This window comes from Wolffia australiana, chromosome 8, assembly GCF_029677425.1.
Source record: "Wolffia australiana isolate 7733 chromosome 8, ASM2967742v1".
NCBI classification, from domain to species: domain Eukaryota; kingdom Viridiplantae; phylum Streptophyta; class Magnoliopsida; order Alismatales; family Araceae; genus Wolffia; species Wolffia australiana.
This window is the reverse complement of record NC_135842.1, coordinates 12,583,639-12,603,285: the sequence shown is the minus strand read 5'-3', so window position 1 is coordinate 12,603,285 and position 19,647 is coordinate 12,583,639. Positions and strand designations below refer to the sequence as shown.

General features: G+C 41.4%; 1 protein-coding gene and 1 long non-coding RNA gene across 2 annotated transcripts; both read right to left on the bottom strand.

Moving 5' to 3' along the window:
- Nucleotides 1-7,242: 7,242 nt before the first annotated feature.
- LOC144706738 (uncharacterized) lies at nt 7,243-12,170 on the bottom strand. The gene is made up of 3 exons (XR_013582315.1): nt 10,989-12,170; nt 7,624-7,663; nt 7,243-7,498 (listed from the first exon to the last, which is right to left on the bottom strand). It is a non-coding gene; the product is annotated as an uncharacterized LOC144706738 (long non-coding RNA).
- Nucleotides 12,171-17,287: 5,117 nt separating this feature from the next.
- LOC144707132 (mannose-specific lectin-like) lies at nt 17,288-17,698 on the bottom strand. Its single transcript, XM_078580248.1, has one exon. It carries the CDS (start codon nt 17,696-17,698, stop codon nt 17,288-17,290), a length of 411 nt encoding a protein of 136 aa, XP_078436374.1.
- Nucleotides 17,699-19,647: the final 1,949 nt, after the last annotated feature.

Below are 19,647 nucleotides of genomic sequence, written 5' to 3'. Positions count from 1 at the left end.
CTTCGTCATCGAAGCGACGCCCAATATCTCTGTCGCTGAACTCCGATAGAGAATTTACATGCAACCGCCTTATGCTACTGCACCGACATACCTGCCGCTATGGTCTCGTAGAGAAGCTTCAGGGGAGACGATCAATTGGATTACATGCTATCGCTAGCTTACCGCTGCGAAGTACATACCGTAGTAGGATATACAGCCGCCACTCCGCATCGCTGACACCTATCTTTGTTGTCCGATAGTAGAATGTAGCCAGGCCCCCCCACTCACCCTGTTGAAGTGTCTGCCCGTGCTGCCGCTTCGCCGCTCTGCCCTCCACTCCATGTGGCGTAAACACGAGCCGCTCGATCCCGGTGCGTCGTGTTACATCATTTCTTCTCTTTCTTTTTTCTTCCTTTTCTCCCTTTTTTTGTTTTCTAAATGGTGAGACCAAGCGACAAAAAACAACTAACCATTCTTCTTCTTGATCTGATTCTTTTTAGGGCATCCCCTCTTCCTTTATATAGGGGAGAGGTCTGGACCCCCTAAATGGGTCAACAAAAGGGGAGACGGGGTTCATTAAAGGGGCCTTTATAAATTGGGCCCGCATTACACATAGATGGGGAATTAAAATAAAAATGCAATAGGAAAGGGGGGAAAAAGGGAGGCCTTTTTCCCATGACGATAAAACACAGACACGGGACGCATCGTAGCGCGAAAAAAACACGACGACTCTGAAGAAAACACGAGACACGACTAGAAAATGATGAAAATCAAAACAAGATAATCGAGCATTTCTTTCACTCGGCTTTTGATGACGGTGGCAGGCGGCACGAACGATGTCGTCGGTGATCCTCGATGGGCGGGCGCCATCACATGTCCTTTAATTGGGCTTTACTAAACAAAAATTGACCTGGGGTCCCCTGGCATGCAGCCATGTCACATGTGTATGCCTCTTATGATATGAATATTCATATAAAATAATATGATACTGTTATATCCATGTTTCAACTTTTTCATATTGGGAGCTGTTGATGGAGGATACAATATGTGAGTTTTAGGCAATCATTAAATTTAGTAAAGTGATAAGGAAAAGGTTCAAAAACATTATATGATGAGGAGAGAGAAAATGTTAGATTAAATCAACATGAACAAATTGTCCGACTTAGTGACCCAAAATCAAATGATCCAAAAGGCTGATCCTGTTAAAATTTTGAGGTCAGCTTTGATTTTTTGTCCTGAATCCATTCGTTCAAATGGATCGATCTTTGTCAAAACCTCTTTAAACTTATTTATATGTAGAGTATCAGATTGAAAGACAATGAGGTTTTGGAGGCCTAAAATGGGTATTCTTGTTGTATTGATAGCTTGGAGAAGGTCATAGAGAAGCTGGGAGCTGATTTTCATTAGGAAGATTCCTTGATCCGGACAGAACATAGTGATCTGAGGTTAGTCTCTTTGCTTACGTTGATCCATCTTTAATACATTCTTTTACGTAGATCAATAACATCATTGTTCATCACCTTCCACCTTTATTTATCACCATCCATCTTCATCCATCTATTGGATTTTAAGGGCCTTGAAATGGATCAAAACTTATAATTTACAGCAAAAGATTTTAGATGGAATTTTAAGGCCATCAACAAAACATTAAATCAAGTCGCATCTATGATTTCTTTGATTCTCAAGCAAGTCAGATTGAGCTGCTCATGTGTATAAACTATAGGTATATCCACCTAAACCTCCACATGTTTAATACCCTTGTGCACCTTCATGAGCTCTGTTCATGCTTCACATTGCGGTGACAGCGTCCCAATCACATCAAGAATGGAAAGGAGATGTGAGAGGAAGTATAAGAAGGGGATGGTCTTTAAACAGATTTGACCTAGGTATATTTTCTCGAGGGCCTTCCTTATTACACTGAGTTGGTATTTTTCATAAGATCTCCAAACCTTAAGTATATCCTCTGATATCTAAAAGACCATTTGCATGTGACCCTCTAAAACTACAGATTAGTGCAGTTAACAACTCCTGTACCCCATTAACCTTTACTGGACTTCCAAAATAATCTACTATAGCATCATATAGATTAGTTAATATGGATTGATTTAACCCACTTGATAGGAAGAGTCTCCCACCTGTGGAGTACCAAGCCGCACTGTTTGCTCTAGATGATACAAATGAGTGTGTTTCAACTCACACATGGAACCGGTATGTCGGCGCTTATTGTATAGGTATAGTCCCCATCCTCTTGATTATCCTAGGGTGAATTTTTGTATGGTCAATTGTCAAACCCCAATCAGCCATCTGAGTTAGTACTAATGCAGTCAAAAGAAGCAGATAAGTCTTCTCTAATATTTCATTGTCTAGGCTAAGGACTTCATCGCATCTTTTTATTGTCGAAGCGTCTCCTCGTATACCTAAGCGGAGGATACCATCTTGATCACTCAAGTTTGTTCCTGACCTTTTTAGTGGTCCTCAACTAAGACTTTTCAGATCTCCACAACTAAGAACACTTAGGTTATAGTCAAAGAACAACCAAGTATCCACAATACCTCTTAGGTTTTTTCAGTATAAGGACCACTTACACAACCATAATGTGAATCAACCTGATTCAAAGTTTTGTAGAATACCATTCATGGATTTTTACAGGTCTAGTCTTCAAAGTTTCTGTTGATCTTTGCATCAAAGTTATTATGAATTAACGTCAATACTTTTATATTAGTTCCCGTGACTGTTGTGAATAACAAATTAAAAAGATGCTAGTAAAAAATTGGGCATAGTGTCATCCGAATTGATGATGCCATAATGATACGTTTTTGCAGTCATTAGATGTGCTAATCATTACCAATCCTCTTCATTGGTCACATTACAATCCAGTTAAATGGAAATTATAATAAGATTGATAAAACAGAATAATAATAATTTAATGTATAAAAATGTACACGGACGCATCTGTGCTTTTTGAAATAAATGTTGTCCACTTCATATTTTCTCTTCCGCATATGTCCCTTGAATAATTGAAGAAAGAAATGATTATCCCATTATTGGCCACTCTGACCTTGCATATTGCTAGATCAAAATGATGTGGGGCTAATTAATGATTTTGCGCAGCATTCATTGAATAATAAAACAAATGAATGACTGTTGTTTGGTGATTGGCACATAAGCGAGCATTTCATCGAAGAAGATTAAATAATATTTTATTTAAGCAAAACTATTTAACTTTGCCTTCAGTAAAGGATTTAGCTGCAGATAATTCATCAAAAATAAAGAAAAATAAAATACGTAACCAAACAAGAAAAACACAAACTTCCTGAAAACAATATGTACAACTTGTAATTATTGTTTTGTCATGAATGTAATGCCAGAAAAAGGCAGTAAAATTATAGAAATTTGAAAAAATCATAAAATTAGATATTTTAAATAAATATAATTTTTTTAACTGAGAAATTTAGGCATGTTTATGTTGATATTTACAAAAATGTTTGATATTTGTATAGTAATTCTGGAGAATCTTATCATAGATCGGCACAAAAATTCCCACAGTTCCTTGGCAATGTTTGTGTAAATTCCATGCGCCTTTGGTGGCCATTAGACAACTATTTCAATATACATTTCCCCAAATCTCAATGCACCACATATTCTGGCAATTTTTCCTAATGATTGTGCATTAGATGTGATTTGAATCTCCTCATTTTCTGATTACACCATCTCATCACGAGTTTGATGCACTTACTGCATTACCACGACTGGCTCTTTTTATTGGACCATCTAGACTTGTTTATTGGGTCATAATCACAAGAGTGGCAATTTCTATGAATATGATTTCCAAAATTGATTATCTCCCTTTAGTATTTGTCCCTTCATGCTTAAAATGTGATGGTTGTTCCTTTATTGGTCATTCTGGCTGTGCATATTAGGAGGAAAATGATAAGTCTTCAATCTTTAATGAAACCAATTAATGGCTGGAAAATTATGAAGTTCATTTCTAATTGTGCAGTAACATAGACAAAATAAATGCAGTTAAAATTAATGAATAGGTATTATACTATTACAATTATTATATCTTTGTAATAAATACTTGGAGTTTATTCCTGAGTGTTTTTTTGAAGCTATATGTTTTTTAATAATTAAATCATTCAAAATTATTAGTTTAACATTTGTTAATGATATTTTTTGTTTCACAGAATGTTGTGCACAACTTATTATGTTCTTCAATGTCTGAAATGGTTAATCTGATATGTTTTTATTTTCCTTAGAAAACAAAAAAAAAAATTTAGGAGAATTATATTGGTAAGTAATTAAATCTGTGAAATGTATGTTTAAATTGTTACAAATCGTATGTTATAGAAATGTGTGTGATATAGTAAAACAAAAAATCAACACTAGGCTAGTCCCCGTTAAAAAATAGCATTCAGCATTAAGGTCTAGATTAGAGAATGATTCTGATCTATATTGATCAACTATCAGACTACCAATCATTTATGTCAAACCAGGTATGAGTCAAATACCTTTGGCTACAAATCAGACTATTGTGAAATGTATGTTTAAATGGTTACAAATCAGTGGAGTCAATGGTAGGAGGCATATGGAGTAGGTTGCAATATGCCAATCCATTGTTAGTTTGATCTTAATAGCATGAGTCCTATAACTCAGTTTGATCTGTCAGTATAAATGAATTGCTTCTATGCCCAATTAAGAGCTTAGCATTTTCCAAGTCCCTCATGTCAAACATATCCATCAGATCACCCTTGAGTACTTGGCTGTAACAGCTCTCTAGCCCGGTCATGATCAAATCATCAATATGCACTCCCTCGAGAAAGTCCACATTAGCTGCAATCTTCATGTAATCCACATGCTCTTAGACGTTCGTTGTTAAACCAAGGGAAATGCGAAAATTATCCAGCTTGATAAACCATGTTCACGTTGTATGTCTTAGGTACACAAGGCCTTCTTCAGCTTTAGTACCCTGTTCTCTTTACCTCCCATGATGAACCCTTATCGAAGCTTTATGTACACTTCTTCCTTTATATATCCATCAAGAAATGCTGACTTGACATCAAGATGACGCATATCCCATCGTCTTTATTGATAATCTCAATTTTAGGGTTAAATTTTATCGTTGGTGACTGAGATTATTCAATAAAAATATATTTAACCATACTTAAAATACGTACTTAGTGGTGAGTACAGATTGTCTCCACAGGGGACGATGAGTACCGAATTACTTTCATATACTAGTGATGATTGACGAGAGGATCGACAAAAGCACGATTCGAGGAAGTGAGCTAGTGAAATCAATAAAACATGCGTAATTATATGCTAATTTAAGTTAAAGAAAAGAGTAAGTGGTTGTGATCCATATGACAATCAACAAGGGTATGAACGAAGACAGTGATTGGATGTGAAGTGGTGTGGTGAAAAGTCGAGAGAATAGAGTAAAATGAGGATGCTTAAACAATGATAAACACTAATTATGTTAGCTACAGGCGCCAATCCGGCTGCCCGCGCAGACAGCCAAGCCGGCTGCCCGCGCCAGCCACGCCCGCGTAGGCTGCCACCGGCCGCCCGCGCAGGCCGCTAATCTGGCCGCTTGCGCAAGTGACACTGTGGAAGCTGCCACGCCAACTGACCGCCCATGCCCCGAATGCCCTCACCGCCACAAGGCGCCACAATTGGATCTGCGACACCCTGTTGAAGTGCACGTCAATTGTCCTGCCAACGACGCCCCACGCCCAAGCACTCCGGCCACCAAGCAGCCAGGCTTAGTCCGGCCATCCCATCGCCAGGGCCACTCAACGCCCAGATCGCCAAGCTATATCATCCAAGCGGGGCCATACAACGCCCGGATTGCCTAGCCACGTTTCTGGCAGCCTCATCACGCACTCTGGTGGTGAGGTACGCCTGAACTCGTTGGTGTCGTGTGTTCTCCGTCTAGTATTCCACGAGAATTCTTCCACCACCATTGTATTTGCTTTGAGTTTCTTGGAATTTCAACGAATAGTGGATTAGGTCTTTTCGTGAGTTTTTCCCACGAACGCAAAGTCGAAAGTATTGGATTTGGTGCTTTGGCATCGTCGTGGGGGTTGAAGACAATACTATCACCCTCAACGAGGAAAGGGACTGCACCACCATTATTCCATCAGTTTTAAGTTTTCAAAACCGGCGTGTGGATTTATGGTCTGCTTTATCTCGCCTATCCTAAACCATTCCTGCGTTCAGCACACATTATCGTCCATCCCATCTCCTTAGTCACCTGCACATGTTCCTCTAGTTGTCTTGCATCATTATGTTAGCTACAGTGACGGAAAAGAGAAAACGTAAGGCAAAGACACTTACCTTAGATCCTTACGTTCCACTAGGATCAAGGCCATTTACGAGTGCAGGTAAGCTCCCCCTCTTCTCTAATGCTTCTTCCCACACACTCGAGACACCTAAACGTGATCAGTTTCATGCATATTAAGAAGTCAAAGCACTTGGTATTCTATGGCTTTTCATATTGCGTCGCTTTTCATATTCCCTGGCTTTTCGTATTCCGTGCCTTTTTGTATTCCATGGCTTTTTGCATTCTGTGCAACATGTACATGAAAAAAGGACACAAACAAAGAAGAAAACTCTCTTTCTCTGCGCTGATGTGATGGCACATTAGCGCACCAAGTCACCCTAGGCCATAAAAAAATGAAAATACTAAAAAATTCATATTAAATAGAATAAAAGCCCACAAAATACATATAAATATAGATTTTGACTCAGAAAAATCATATCTTTCCAAAATTTAAAATCAAACAATTCCAGGAAAATCATATTCTGTCTCAAAAGTTATATTATTTTAGAATATATTGTTAAAAAATCCCAAAAAATACATAAAATTGAGAAATTTGTGCTACAAATAGATTTATTCATTTTAAGCTTGATAACATGCAAATATGAATAATTTTATTTATAAAACACGTAAATATGATAATATAAGCCACTAGAAATGCATTTTATCACTTATGCTTCAAGGCCTACAAAGACATGGTTTGTATCAATTCTTGGCACTGGTGTAAAATGATAACTCCAAAGTTAGAGGTAGAAAGACATGGCAAAAAATATTGTATCTAATTTTCCTTTTTTTAATTAGTCACCAGAAATAGAAATTTATAAGTTTTTGTAGATATTTCTAAAGTTATAGATTTAAATTCGCCCAAAAAACAACAACAAATAATGCAAATCAGAGTTATATATTTCTCAATATTTTTTTAATGATAAAAAAACTAGAAATTGTTTATATTAATTGTAGGGATGTTTCCTATTTTTTGACATTTTTAAAACACTATAAAAATTAGATTAAAATTTAGGGGTTTGACCTCGTTTGAACTGGTTTGGACTGGTTCATGGCCCTTCTAAACTTACCAAAAATTTGGCCGAGTCTTAAAGAAGCGCATTTCTACGCATTTGTCGTGATGATGTGTGCGTGTGCGACCGGTCGATGGAATGTGCTCCTGCCATCCCGAGCTCTGCCGTGCAGTGCACACCACTGCACAACAATGGTAGTGACAAGAAAAACTCAAGTTTTTAAGGGTATAAACTGATTTTTTATGTGTTTTTTTTTAGATTTGAAGTGAGGAATGATGGACATTCTAGAGAGATAAGAAGACTGACCCTTTGATCTAACACAGATGATGTCGTGATCGGATCGCTCCTGTTACACCAAAGGGAGGTGGTTATAGTCACGTCATGTAGAGGGGACGATAATGTGGGCGTAATGCAAATGATAATGTGATAATATAATCAATGAGAAGTATAAATCCAAGGTTGACGACAGGTAAATGTTACTTAATTGTAAAGCAACTAGGCTCCTGATGACCAAAAGGGTGGGTTGAGGGCTAACAGTGCGAGTACGGCTATCGCCACTCGTGCATGCACTATTTTATGCGCCAACCAATATTGTATCAAGACGAGATCATCCGCCTTCCGTATAAGAGGAGATTGAATAAAGGAAGATGATGCAGAAAACCCTCTTGCCACGGTTGTGAGAATATTGGACAAGACATTCTCTAATCCTCCCCGTTACGCAACAGTACTAATCGATCGATGGATTACAATTTGACGATAAACCATATCCTAAGTCAGGATGATAGATTATACATATACATTAATCAATGACGGTAAAGGTTCTATGAGAGAGTTTGAGACTACTCAGTATCTCTAGAGCACAAGGTGTTGCTTGCCACCCTAGGGCATGAAAACTGAACCTATCTTTTGGAGTAAGTCGATCCTTAATTGATTAATCTATATATCGACATAGTTAACTAATAAGGTTGGAAAATAATTGTTATTGGGCCACGAAAGCCTAAGAACGATAGTTTACAAGAATGATACATGATCCCCAAGAGTCACACGCATAAGGTCATAAGGGCAATGGATGATATATTTTACTTATAGGGTTTATAAGAAAAACTTTAATAAAATATAATTAGAGAAGGGGCACTCATTTCAAGCTCCCAGGCCAACGAGATTTGAGTTCCCCTCCATTTCTCCACTATCTTCTCCACTCATCCAAGCAGAGTTTCTTAATGGTGAGAATATCTTCAAGAAAATTTGAAGAAGAAGACGTGGATATCAAAGTGCCAAGAGATCGCGCGGATACTTCTAGAGGCCAGACGCGTGAATGGCTTCAGAACAGTCTCAGAGCAACAAAGTCAAGGGTGGAATGAGTTCCACAAAATTTACATTTGATGTTTCATTTTAAAGATCGATTGTGAATGGATCGACACACTTACGCATCCATGGAAGCATGTTTCCCATGGACGAATCAACGCACCAAACCCGACACCTACAACCTCAGTGCATGTTTATCGAGCTTTCCATACTTTGTCTCAAGTTTGAATCCTTACGAGGGCAACAAAATGAGGGAGAAAATAAATATTGTACATAGAAAGAATCACTAAAATACTACTATGGGAATTTTCTTTTTTTGGTTGCAATTTTTCCTCCTTTTCTCCATTGGTTGAGATCTTTGCCTTGTAGTTTCAGCTTCTTTCTTTTTTAAGGTCTTTGAAAGCCCAGTGAGCAGGTCTGGGCATGGCCCATATCCATCTGATTCTCTTTTGAAGGCCCACAACACCATTTGGGCCTTTGAATCCCCTTTGTAAAATCACTCAGCTCTGAAAAATTCCCCACCTCCTTAAGAATTGTATATTCTCATACATATATATTTCTGCACATGTAGTACTATAAAATACTCATATGTAATAAAACTGTTTGAGCCCCAAGAAGTCAACTATATTAGTTAAAAATAACAATAATGTGAAAAATTAGAATTTATAGCTAATACATTCATATTCAGTTAATCCAAATAATAACATGATAAATTCCAAATTAATTATACGAAAATCATAAAAAATGTATCCAAATAACCATGCATTTATCATGTTATCATAAAACCCTCATAGCTTTGTTCAAGCTTTCGTACGTAGCCCTTTGTGACCAGGATGACTTCGTGTCTCACTAACTCTCCTTGCGAGTTCTCCTTGAGCTTAGAAACCCAGTTAAGGCCAATAGCTTTGCAGCCTTTTTATTGATTCACTAGCTCTCGTCTGTGATTCTTCTCATTAAAATCAATCTCCTCCATGGTACGTCTCCAAACCTCCTCTTCAAAACTTCCTTGAGACTTTTTGACTCCCTCTACCACCAAACACTCTTTCTGGTCAAGATGAATTTACCCAGTGCCTTTGAAAACTCGTTGTAAACATTTGAAGCTCTCGCTTGAACTCCCTTCAATGATAAGAAGAGGGCCTCCTTCCCATGATGTATGTCTCACATTACATGGAGATGATGCAACATCAGCTGACTCTACTAGCAATATCTTTTTTATATGATCATCACAATCATTAGTTAACTTTTGGAAATCATGATAGACCGATAGACATTGCTCCTTGTTCACTTTAATCCCAGCCCTATTGGGCATCCTTTTCACATATAATATCTCTACTCACATGCACATTTCCACTCACAAGGTCATAGAAGCAATAAGCTTCTAAAGCAAATTTGATGACCGGTGAAAACCATAGGCTTGCTTCATCTGACTTGCTCAAGTGTCATTTTAGCACTTTCACACGAGCACCGCTCCAGGACTCAAAGATGCCCAACCTTAGGCCTTGGCCCAATCCAACCTTCATAAGGTGTAGCTCCATCTAAAGTTCTAGTTGGACCCAAGTTCATGAGGTATGCGGTATTGCTTATTGCTCTCCGTATAGTTCCTTAGGTTGTCTTTTCTTATTCAGCATAGGTCTGAAAATGGAAATAAATGTATGATTCCTCTTCTCAATAACAACATTTTTATATGGAGAGTATGCATGCGTTAAATGTCTCTTTATCTTGTTATTATCAGCATAAGGTGTAAATTATGCTGAAGCTAACTATCATCCTCTCTTAGACTTAAGAACTCTAATCATAAGATTATTCTCTCCTTCTACGATCTTCTTAAGCTTAAAACTTTTTCTTCCGTAGGGCAACCTAAGTAACTTTTAAAATCATCAAAAACCAACATAAAATGCGAACTGCCTGATGTCACACGTCGTTTAGGACGTCGTCTGGTCGACACCAGATATGATGGTTCGGTGTGGATAAAGGATGATGGTATCAAACGTCAACGGCGTTGTCGTCCGACGGATGTGACCCTAACGGGTTATGTAACTACGACGTGATGAATGGATGTCCTACGTGTCGTACGTGCAGGCTCCAACTCAAGGGAGGTGCCAAGCTCCAAGCTAGGATGGGATTGCCGGGTGAAAGGGATGGTGGCCTCTTCAACCTTGTCGGAGCAATGTAGGCACCAACGGCCGAATGAAATCTACCCGTAGGGCTCGCACGTAGCCGACGTATTCGTACGTACAGGTAAAACACTCAAATGTCATAGTTTACTCTCAATACCTCTCTCACCTACCTTGCCCGAGCGCGGTGGAGTCGAGACGATAATATACTGCAAAATATAAATAAGCGGGTGATGGGAGAGGACGGCGTACCTCGTCGGAGTAGCTCGCGGTGCAGGATTTTGTCAACGGTTGGCAGCAGTCAAAACGGGTGGGGCAGAGAGGTGCGAGAGAGCGGTCAGCGGCTCGACAAGCAACGGTGACGATGCCGGAGCTGTAGATAAAAGCTCGGGGGAGCGGAGTCGATGGAGACAACAATGCCCGACAAGATGGCTTGAGCATCGGCCGAGTCCGGCGAGGCGACCGAGGGAGAAGTCAACAAGTCAGGTCTGCTCGGCGGACGCAAACCACGCACTAGGGGGTATCGATCATCGATCGATGCCAGGTACGAGGGCCGTGCAGCTTCGACGAAGAATGCAAAAGCGTGTGTATCGGGTCGCACGGTGGCTATAGCTTGCCGGCGTGCCCGGATATGTGGGTCAGCACAACCAGCAATTCCTCAACGATCGTGTGCCTTTCTTAGTCACCTGAATTCCACAAGGGGGCCGATGTTGACCGCAGCAGCCACACCCCACGATGGGTGCAACTCAGGTTGCTGGCCGGGAGCGGAGAGCATCTGTTCGGCGGGGCGGTCGACAGTGTCAAGGGCGCACCAAGGGTGAGCAAAGGTTGGCTCACAGTCGGCGTACATTGTGGTTGCCGGCCAGGATGACGGCCAGACTGCCTTGCTGAGGGGGGGGTCGGGCGATCGTGGCTAGCTTCGAATATACAAACCGCGGAGGGGGAAGCTCCGGCGATGCCGATTCAGAAAGACAGGGATGCTGGTGCAGGGTCCCAACCGTCGGCGCTGATTCCACTATAGACACAGCGGTCGAGCTGCGACGCGATAGTTTCCCAAAGGGAAGAATCGATCGATCGGCTGTCGCCACCGGCAAGGACGGATCGGCAGAGGATTACTCCGTCCGCTGGAGGCAGAAGGGTACACGCTGGAGGGTGAACTTCGGATGATCGACAGTTTTGTTCAAAAATGGCATCCACGCGGGTGGCCTCCCCCGTTCAAAGTTCAGAGTGGTGGCCGTGCGTCTCATGGACTCGGAAGGATGGGTCGGTGGAGGAAACCAAGCCAAAATGGCTGGATGGATCAGGGCGCCGATATCCGCGCTGCTCCGGTGTCTCTGGCCGACCCGCCGTCTTCTTCCTTCTTCTCGATCTCTCATTCGCCTTCCTCCTTCTCTTCAGTGCAAGGTGAGACCAAGTAAAATTGAAACAAATTCCCTTCCAAAATAATACCTGGTCTGAATTCTCTAGGGTGCCCACCACTTCCCTTATAAGGGGAGAGGAGATGGGCTCCTCAGATTGGGTCAACCAAGGGGGAATGAGGTCCAATAAGGGGGCCCATATTTAATGGACCCCCTCATTACAAAATGGAAGAGAGGGAATGTAAACATAAGGAAATAGGAAAAGGGGGAAGAAAAGGATGCCACATAGTGCGAATAAAACAAACAATGAGAACGGGAAAAGACAACACGAGAAAAAAGAAAGATGAAAACAAAAGTGATAATCCAGCGTCTTTCACCCGGTCTTTGACATCGAGGGCGGGCGGCGCGGAGGATGTCGTCGACAAACTTTGATGACTTACGCCATCACTGCCACCCCAAGTCGAAGGAGTGATTGGATCCACACAAGTCAACCTGCAACAACTCAAGTGGTATGTTGGCCCTATATAAAGATGAAGATGGAAATAGAGCTCTTGAATTTTTTCCTTCTATGCAACTTCAACATAACTGGTCAGGAGATGACAAAGATGATAGTACTTACATATTATTTTGCTCAGGCAATAATTTCAACATCTCAAGGTTAAGAGTTCTATTGCATTCATCCATACTCAAGCAGAATAATGATCTGAAACCAGGCAACCTTTGGTAGTGTTTACCTTCAACATATATAAACAACCATTTGTCTTCTTCGCATGAGCCTGCAACCCCTTGCTAGTAATAGATGATCAACTATCCAAGCTCCATAATATTCTTGCGACCATGTTCAGCAATATCTGAAGATCTGAAGATCCAACAATCGGGCTGAGCTCAAATTTTGAGGTCTACTTCTTAGTTGTATCCTCTTTCCGTCGGAATGGATGGATCAATGCGAGGAGGTCTCAAAATAAATAGAATAAATGAATACTTATGAACAAAAGTGGAGTTATCTCACCCCTTTACCCTAGGTATAAAACCCTGTTTTTCTCTTCTTTTTTTATTGTTGGATGCTCAACCATAGTCTGCACTTAGAGAGAAGCTATCCTTAGACAACCTATTATCGTGGTGTTTTATTCTATTTTTAGTTTCCATATTTATTGATCTTGATTTGGGCTTTCCTAAATTGTCTTGGACAGGGCAAAATTTACTAGCCCTTATCTTGATTTAAGATGGAAGTTATTCAAATGATAAAATTTTTTATAATAAGATATGAGAGTACTACATAAATTAGATGAATTATATATTCCTCACTTACGTCTAAATTCCCACATTCTTCACCAACCATTACTGTTTAAGAACACTACATTAAGCGCTCTCTTTATCTCAGTAAATTCTGATTCTGGATCTTCTTTTACGGATCAGGGTGAATGAAGTGAGGACCTATACTCTCTTAACATTATCTGATTTTGCCCATTTCCCGCTGCTCAATTGTCTCCCCTTATGATCTCTAAGGATATATCTTTTGTTTAAAATTGAAATAAAAAAATCAGACCCATTTAACGTTAGAAATATGATATTCACTAAGTATCATATATAACCAAGCTTAAATCTACTAAAACTAAATTCTAAATAGCTTGAGTTAAATCCTTGAACTCTGCCTCCCTATGGACGACCCTCTACTCATCATGTACATCTTAAGATAGAGGGTTTATTATAAATATTACTGTATAAGTTGATTACAAACAACAATAGTAATTAACATAGTTAATTACAGTAAAATTCTGATTTTTAATTATTTGGGTTTAAAGGCACCACTCAAGGCTTATAGTTTAGACAACAAGTTTTATAATTATACTTAGAAACACAGAGCAGTAAAGGGTCGAATTAATGGGGAGCAAGTATTGAATAAATGAAGTTTACTATCATTAATACTTTTGAGAGTTTTATTGTAATATCATCATAAAATAATAATTGATTCTGATAGAAGTACCATAGCCAATGCTTTGGAATTTTTGGATGATGGCTGAGGGCTATGGACGTGAGAGGAATGTAATAGACAAAATAGATATCACACTAGTTGTGAAAGAGATGATGGCGGATACACAGCCACATGCGGCGTGGGATACCAAGTGATGAAGATTTAGTCATTGCGGGTGCAATAGAGATGGAGGTGCAGTAGCTACGCACAAACGAGCAGAAGAGTTAGAGGTGCATGCATGATAGTCAAAATTTAGGCTATTGGTGATAATAACCTAGAAAAAGCATGACCATGTTAGTTGGAAAAACAGGAAGATCACACTAACCTCATCGTCAAGCGCTCAATGGGCTGAGTGTTTCTTTTTCTTCGCATGTCTTGATGTTAAAGTGATGCCTTCAGTCCATCATTCATGGATTACAAGAATGAACCCAAATGAGGTTTTTAGTAAGCAAGCTACTCTATTAATCATAATTGGATAAAATCCAGGGTGCCCTTTTTACAAAAATAGGCAATTCTATTTACAACGATACATATCGTTGTTTTCATTTAGACCATGTTATTTGTGATTATCAAAAGTCAACACAAGCTCATTTGCTTCCATGATGAACAGCTCGAACTTGTGTTTGTAGGGCTAATCATTCTGGTTGTGAACAGAAGCAAGTACCAAATTCTTCATCTTGAAAATGATCCATTTCTTCTTGGTTATCAGTTTGGTATCCTGATGAGGTAATATCTCATCAAATATTGCGTATAGAAATTTGACAACTCTCGTCGATCCTTCTTTTTCATCGTCTCTGGCTCACTAACTTCCCCTAGACTATTTGTGATGTAACACGTTGCACAGAGATTGAGCAGCTCGTGTTGCACCACAAGGGGAGGAGGGCTAATCCGTAGAGCGTCGGCGTAGGTGGTCGCGTCAGTAACTATGACGGGCTGACGTTTGGCTACGATTCGCTATAGGCAACAATGATAAGCATCGGTGGCGGGAGCGATGGTTGTTATTTGTGCGGCGCCATGTACTTCGGGCTGATGAACTGGCAGTGGCATGTCAACCAGTGGACATCCTTCGTAAAGCTACTTTAGGAGACCGTAAGAGGCGGAAGGACCCAGTGCAAAGGCGCAGTGGCATAAGGCGATTGTAAAAGGGATTATATCAGACTTTAGTGACAGCGATGTGTATGTATCTCTACGTGACAGTGACAGGTGTAAAGCTAGCTATCGGCAGACGAAGGTACGCATCGGCTGTGACGGCGATGGCTAATCTTCGTGCAGCAGTATGTACTTTGTGAAGGTGAACTGGTTGCCATGGGTCGTCTGGCAATTGCTCCCCACGAAACTACTCTGGAGAACACTAGGCACAGCTAGGCGTGTGTGGTGTGGGTAGGCGTGACAGCACAGGTAGGCGTAGTGACACAGGTAAGCACAACGGCGCAGGTAGGCGCAAGTAAGCGCAAGTGGGCGCAGGTAGGTGCAAGTAGGCGCAAGTAGGCGCAAGTAAGCGCAAGTAGGCGCAGGTAGGTGCAAGTAGGCGAAGGTAGATACGGTGTCACAGTTGGGCTCAGTGGCGAGTGTAGGTGCAACGCAAGTAGGCAAGGTGATGGGCTTGGTGGCGAGCGTGGTGACGAGGACGAAAGTGAGTGCAGATAGGCACGGTGGTGTGGGTAGGTGTGTCGGCAGTAATGTGAAAGGACATGGCGACGACTGCCGCTTTGGCTAGGGTGGTGGCTGCGGTTGCAGCCACTGCTGTTGTTTGCGGCCGCTTCGCGAGGCTATGGCTGGCGGCTACAGCCACTGTTGTCGTCTATGGCTGCTTCTTGTGGCCGCACTGACGGCTTTGGCTATCTTCGCCGCCGGTTGCGGCTGCGGTCTTGCCAGTAGTGGCGGCTGCGGCCACAGCTGGCTGCTCGACCGCGTGTGGCTGCTGCGTGGCAGACTTGCCGGCGGCGATGGCAGCATCGGCAATGTCGCCGGCGGCGCTCCGGCAATTGCTGCGACGAAGCCCTAATTTGCCTTCTCAAGGGGCAGTTCCGTAATAAGATTAAACTTTAAAATTAATCTAAAAAAACAACAATAAAAATCAGGCAAAACCTATTGCTTTTTTTTACTCTTTTTTCTTCTCCTCCTTTCATGATGGCCATCCCTTCCTCTTATAGGGGGAATCTGGCCCTTCCCGCTTTGGAATAAAGGGAAGAAGGCCCAAACAAATGTCATAGAGAGCCCTTATAAGAGAAAGCTCCACATACACAAAAATATAGGACCATACCGGGGTCCAAACATGTGCGAACAGAAACAAAGAAATAAAGTCTTACAGGCTAGATGATCCTCCATTAATTTGCCTCCAACAAACTTGCATTCTCATAGTATATAGAGAACAGTGGTGCTTGGAGAGATTAGGAAAACCATGTTGGGTCTCTTCTAGAGACCTGGACATTATGACAGGTTCCAACAGACCAACCTTTTGACCAAGACATCCCAAGAGTTCGAGAAACAGAATTATCATCTCGTTGTAGCACGAATCGGCTGCTGCTTCCTCATTTGGATTAGACTCCAAGATCTGCTACGAAATGTTGGGATAGCATGTAGTCTGCTACATCTTGGCAGCACAAAGAGAGAGTGTCCATAGGAGAAAACAAAGGGGGAGAAGACGGATCAGAAAAACGAAGAGAAAACCCTAGTTCTAGTTTTAGAGAGGAAGCTAACGCGTGCATTTAAAGCCTACTTAGCCAATAGTTGGTAACTGTAGCCTATAGGAAGGGCAGTCAAGAAACTAATTACATAAATTTATTGACCGATAAGGAAGACGGAAATCATCCGAACTTAGAAATTCTGGATCCTGACGCACTACGAGCTCTAAATCCTGACAAAATGAATATTCTGGGGCAATCATTGCGCTTTTCCTCGTGTTTCACAGAAATATCCACGATTCCTTATTGCTTTTGCCACAAAGCGACAATAAAATGATTCAAAGGCTTCGCATTCTACACAGCGAGAACATTCGCTTCGTCCAAAATGTTTTCGAGCTTATAAGTTGAACGTCCCAAGTCCCATTACGAATGACTCAACTCAAATTAAGCCATTCTTCAACCCAGCAAAGTCCTTGAAACGGACAGAATCAGTTGAAAAAAATAATTTTTATTCTTTATTATTAGACAAGTTCATATTCACCCTTCAAGAAAACATAACGACGGGGGCATTATTGTGGCTATGTGTGGCCCCGTTTCTTAAGCAACCTTGGTGTTGGTCTGCCAGTATGCGGGACCATAAAGCACAATGTTACGGTCGGGCTGGAGGACGAGAATGTAATAGCTGAAGCCTCTGGCGGTGTTGGTCGACCACAGCGCAGTGCCAGTCCCGCTGTATAGAACGAAGTTGCCGTCGTTTTGAAGAGTGGCGAAGCAGTTGGTGCCCCCGCCGGCGGTGTTCGTTTCGACCACCACGTTGCCGTTGTCCGTCAACACGAGGTCGCATTCTGGTCGCACGGTCACGGCGTACTTTCCCTCTGTGGGAGACTGTCCGGAGCAGAGAGTCTGACCGCTGAGAAGGATGTTTGTCGCTGCAGAAGACAGAGAGAGGAGGTAAAGAAGTAGTGACGAAAGAAGAAGAAGCGCGGAAGGTCCACGATTGGCTGCCATCGCTTGGGGGTCAAGCTCTCTTAGTCAATAATCTATTTTTCTGTTCAGCTCTCCAATGATAATCAAGCTGGCGTGAAGTTTCCCTCTATTTATATAGGTCGATTATACGTCTCCCTTGAGCGATATATCACGTCTGTGTATTCAAAGGAACTAATTGACCTCCCAACTAACTACTCTTCGGCTTGAAGACGATCCACCTACGGATGGACGCTAGGGTTCATATTCACGTTTGCATTAAATATATTTAAGATTTTCCGCGCGTCAAATGGATTACGTGGGTTCTAAGTTAAGGACTCTTGTCAAGCGTGGAAATGTAGTACTTTTTTAATGTTTGATATTACTGAATTGTTGGTCGCATTCTTTACATGACAGTGTGAGTGGTAGCCTTAAATATTTTCCAAAGGTCAAAGGGGCTCACAGCAACTGGCTTGTGATGAGAACTCTGGCAATAGCTAGTTGGAGAGAACTCCAGATGACAACACAAGAGCCCTTTCTCACTCACACAGAAAAAGAAAGGAAAAACACTTGTTTTTGTGATTTATCTTTGGTCCACACAGGTATTTATACAACTCATGGGGCTACCACCTTGGTAGGCCACTTAACCACCGTTCAGTTAGAATCACCTACCTGTGTTTACCTGAACCATCCATTGAGCAACAGAAAAACTATGTGAAACAAAAACAACAAGAAATAAACTGCTCTTGTAACCGCTTTCTTCTAAATTACCTCCATCATTCTCCCCCTTAATCTTGAAGACTAATCGCATTCTAAACTCCAAGTCTTGTTCTTCTCTGATGGCCTACAAGAGAGCAGATACATGCTCCTCTCGTGTATCCATTAGATTGGCCCTTTCATCTTGCTTGTCTGCGTCATCGTCACTTAGACAGTCCGCCATCTCTAGGTTCTCGTACTCTTGCTTCAACACATGAATGTGAGCTTGCTTTACTCGGTCAACACCGATGTTCATCGCTCGAAGAGTCTCCCACATTTCCTTCAAGCTTCTGTCTTCGTCGAGCTGAAGCTGAAGATCTTCGGAAATAGTTCCGAAAATGGTGGCCATAACAAGATGATCCTTTGCTCTTGGCACATCATCGTCGATGACGGGGCTCCAAAACCCGTATGCCTCGAGCAATATCTTCATCTTCTTTGCCCATAGAAGATAGTTTGTCCTAGAAAGAGTAGGGAAGGCAGTAGAGACACCCAAGGTACCCATCGCTCTGGGCACTCCCATGCTGGCTCCGTCTCTATCAACAGAGGACCCTTCACCAGCCTCTGATACCGGCACCAGTCCTCGTCTCGGCATCGCCACGCTTCTAGGTCCATGAACCTTGCTCTGATACCTCTTGTTGGAGAGAACTCCAGATGACAACAGAAGAGCCCTTTCTCACTCGCACAGAAAAAGAAAGAAAAACACTTGTTGTTGTGATTTATCTTTGGTCCACACGGGTATTTATACAACTCATGGGGCTACCACCTTGGTAGGCCACTTAACCACCGTTCAGTTAGAATCACCTACCTGTGATTATCTGAACCATCCATTGAGCAACAGAAAAACTACGTGAAACAAAAACAACAAGAAACAAACTGCTCTTGTAACCACTTTCTTCTAGATTACCTTTATCATCGCTGAGATATATGACGGTGCTCCTTACGCATGGTCTCAAACACCGTAAGGACACTTAGCCGAATGCTGAGTTATGCTGTTTCTTCCAAGAGAAGACTCGAGAGAGTATTGAAGCGTATATGTTATGGAGGAGAAAAAAAAGATATTACGATTGTCCCCTAAAAAATTTTAAAGTGCAACAATATATCTCATTTAAGATGAGAGTAACAGAATGAATGTATCAAGACAGTAGAGAATATCAGAAGAGGGGGGGACTCAATATATAGTTGATTGGAAGCGGCGAATGAGTTGTATTATAATGACGTGTTTTCTAGTCTACAATGGC

What these genes read in the sequence shown, in the direction of transcription:
- LOC144707132 (XM_078580248.1), bottom strand. Translation starts at nt 17,698, where the DNA reads ATGGCAGCCAATCGTGGACCTTCCGCGCTTCTTCTTCTTTCGTCACTA.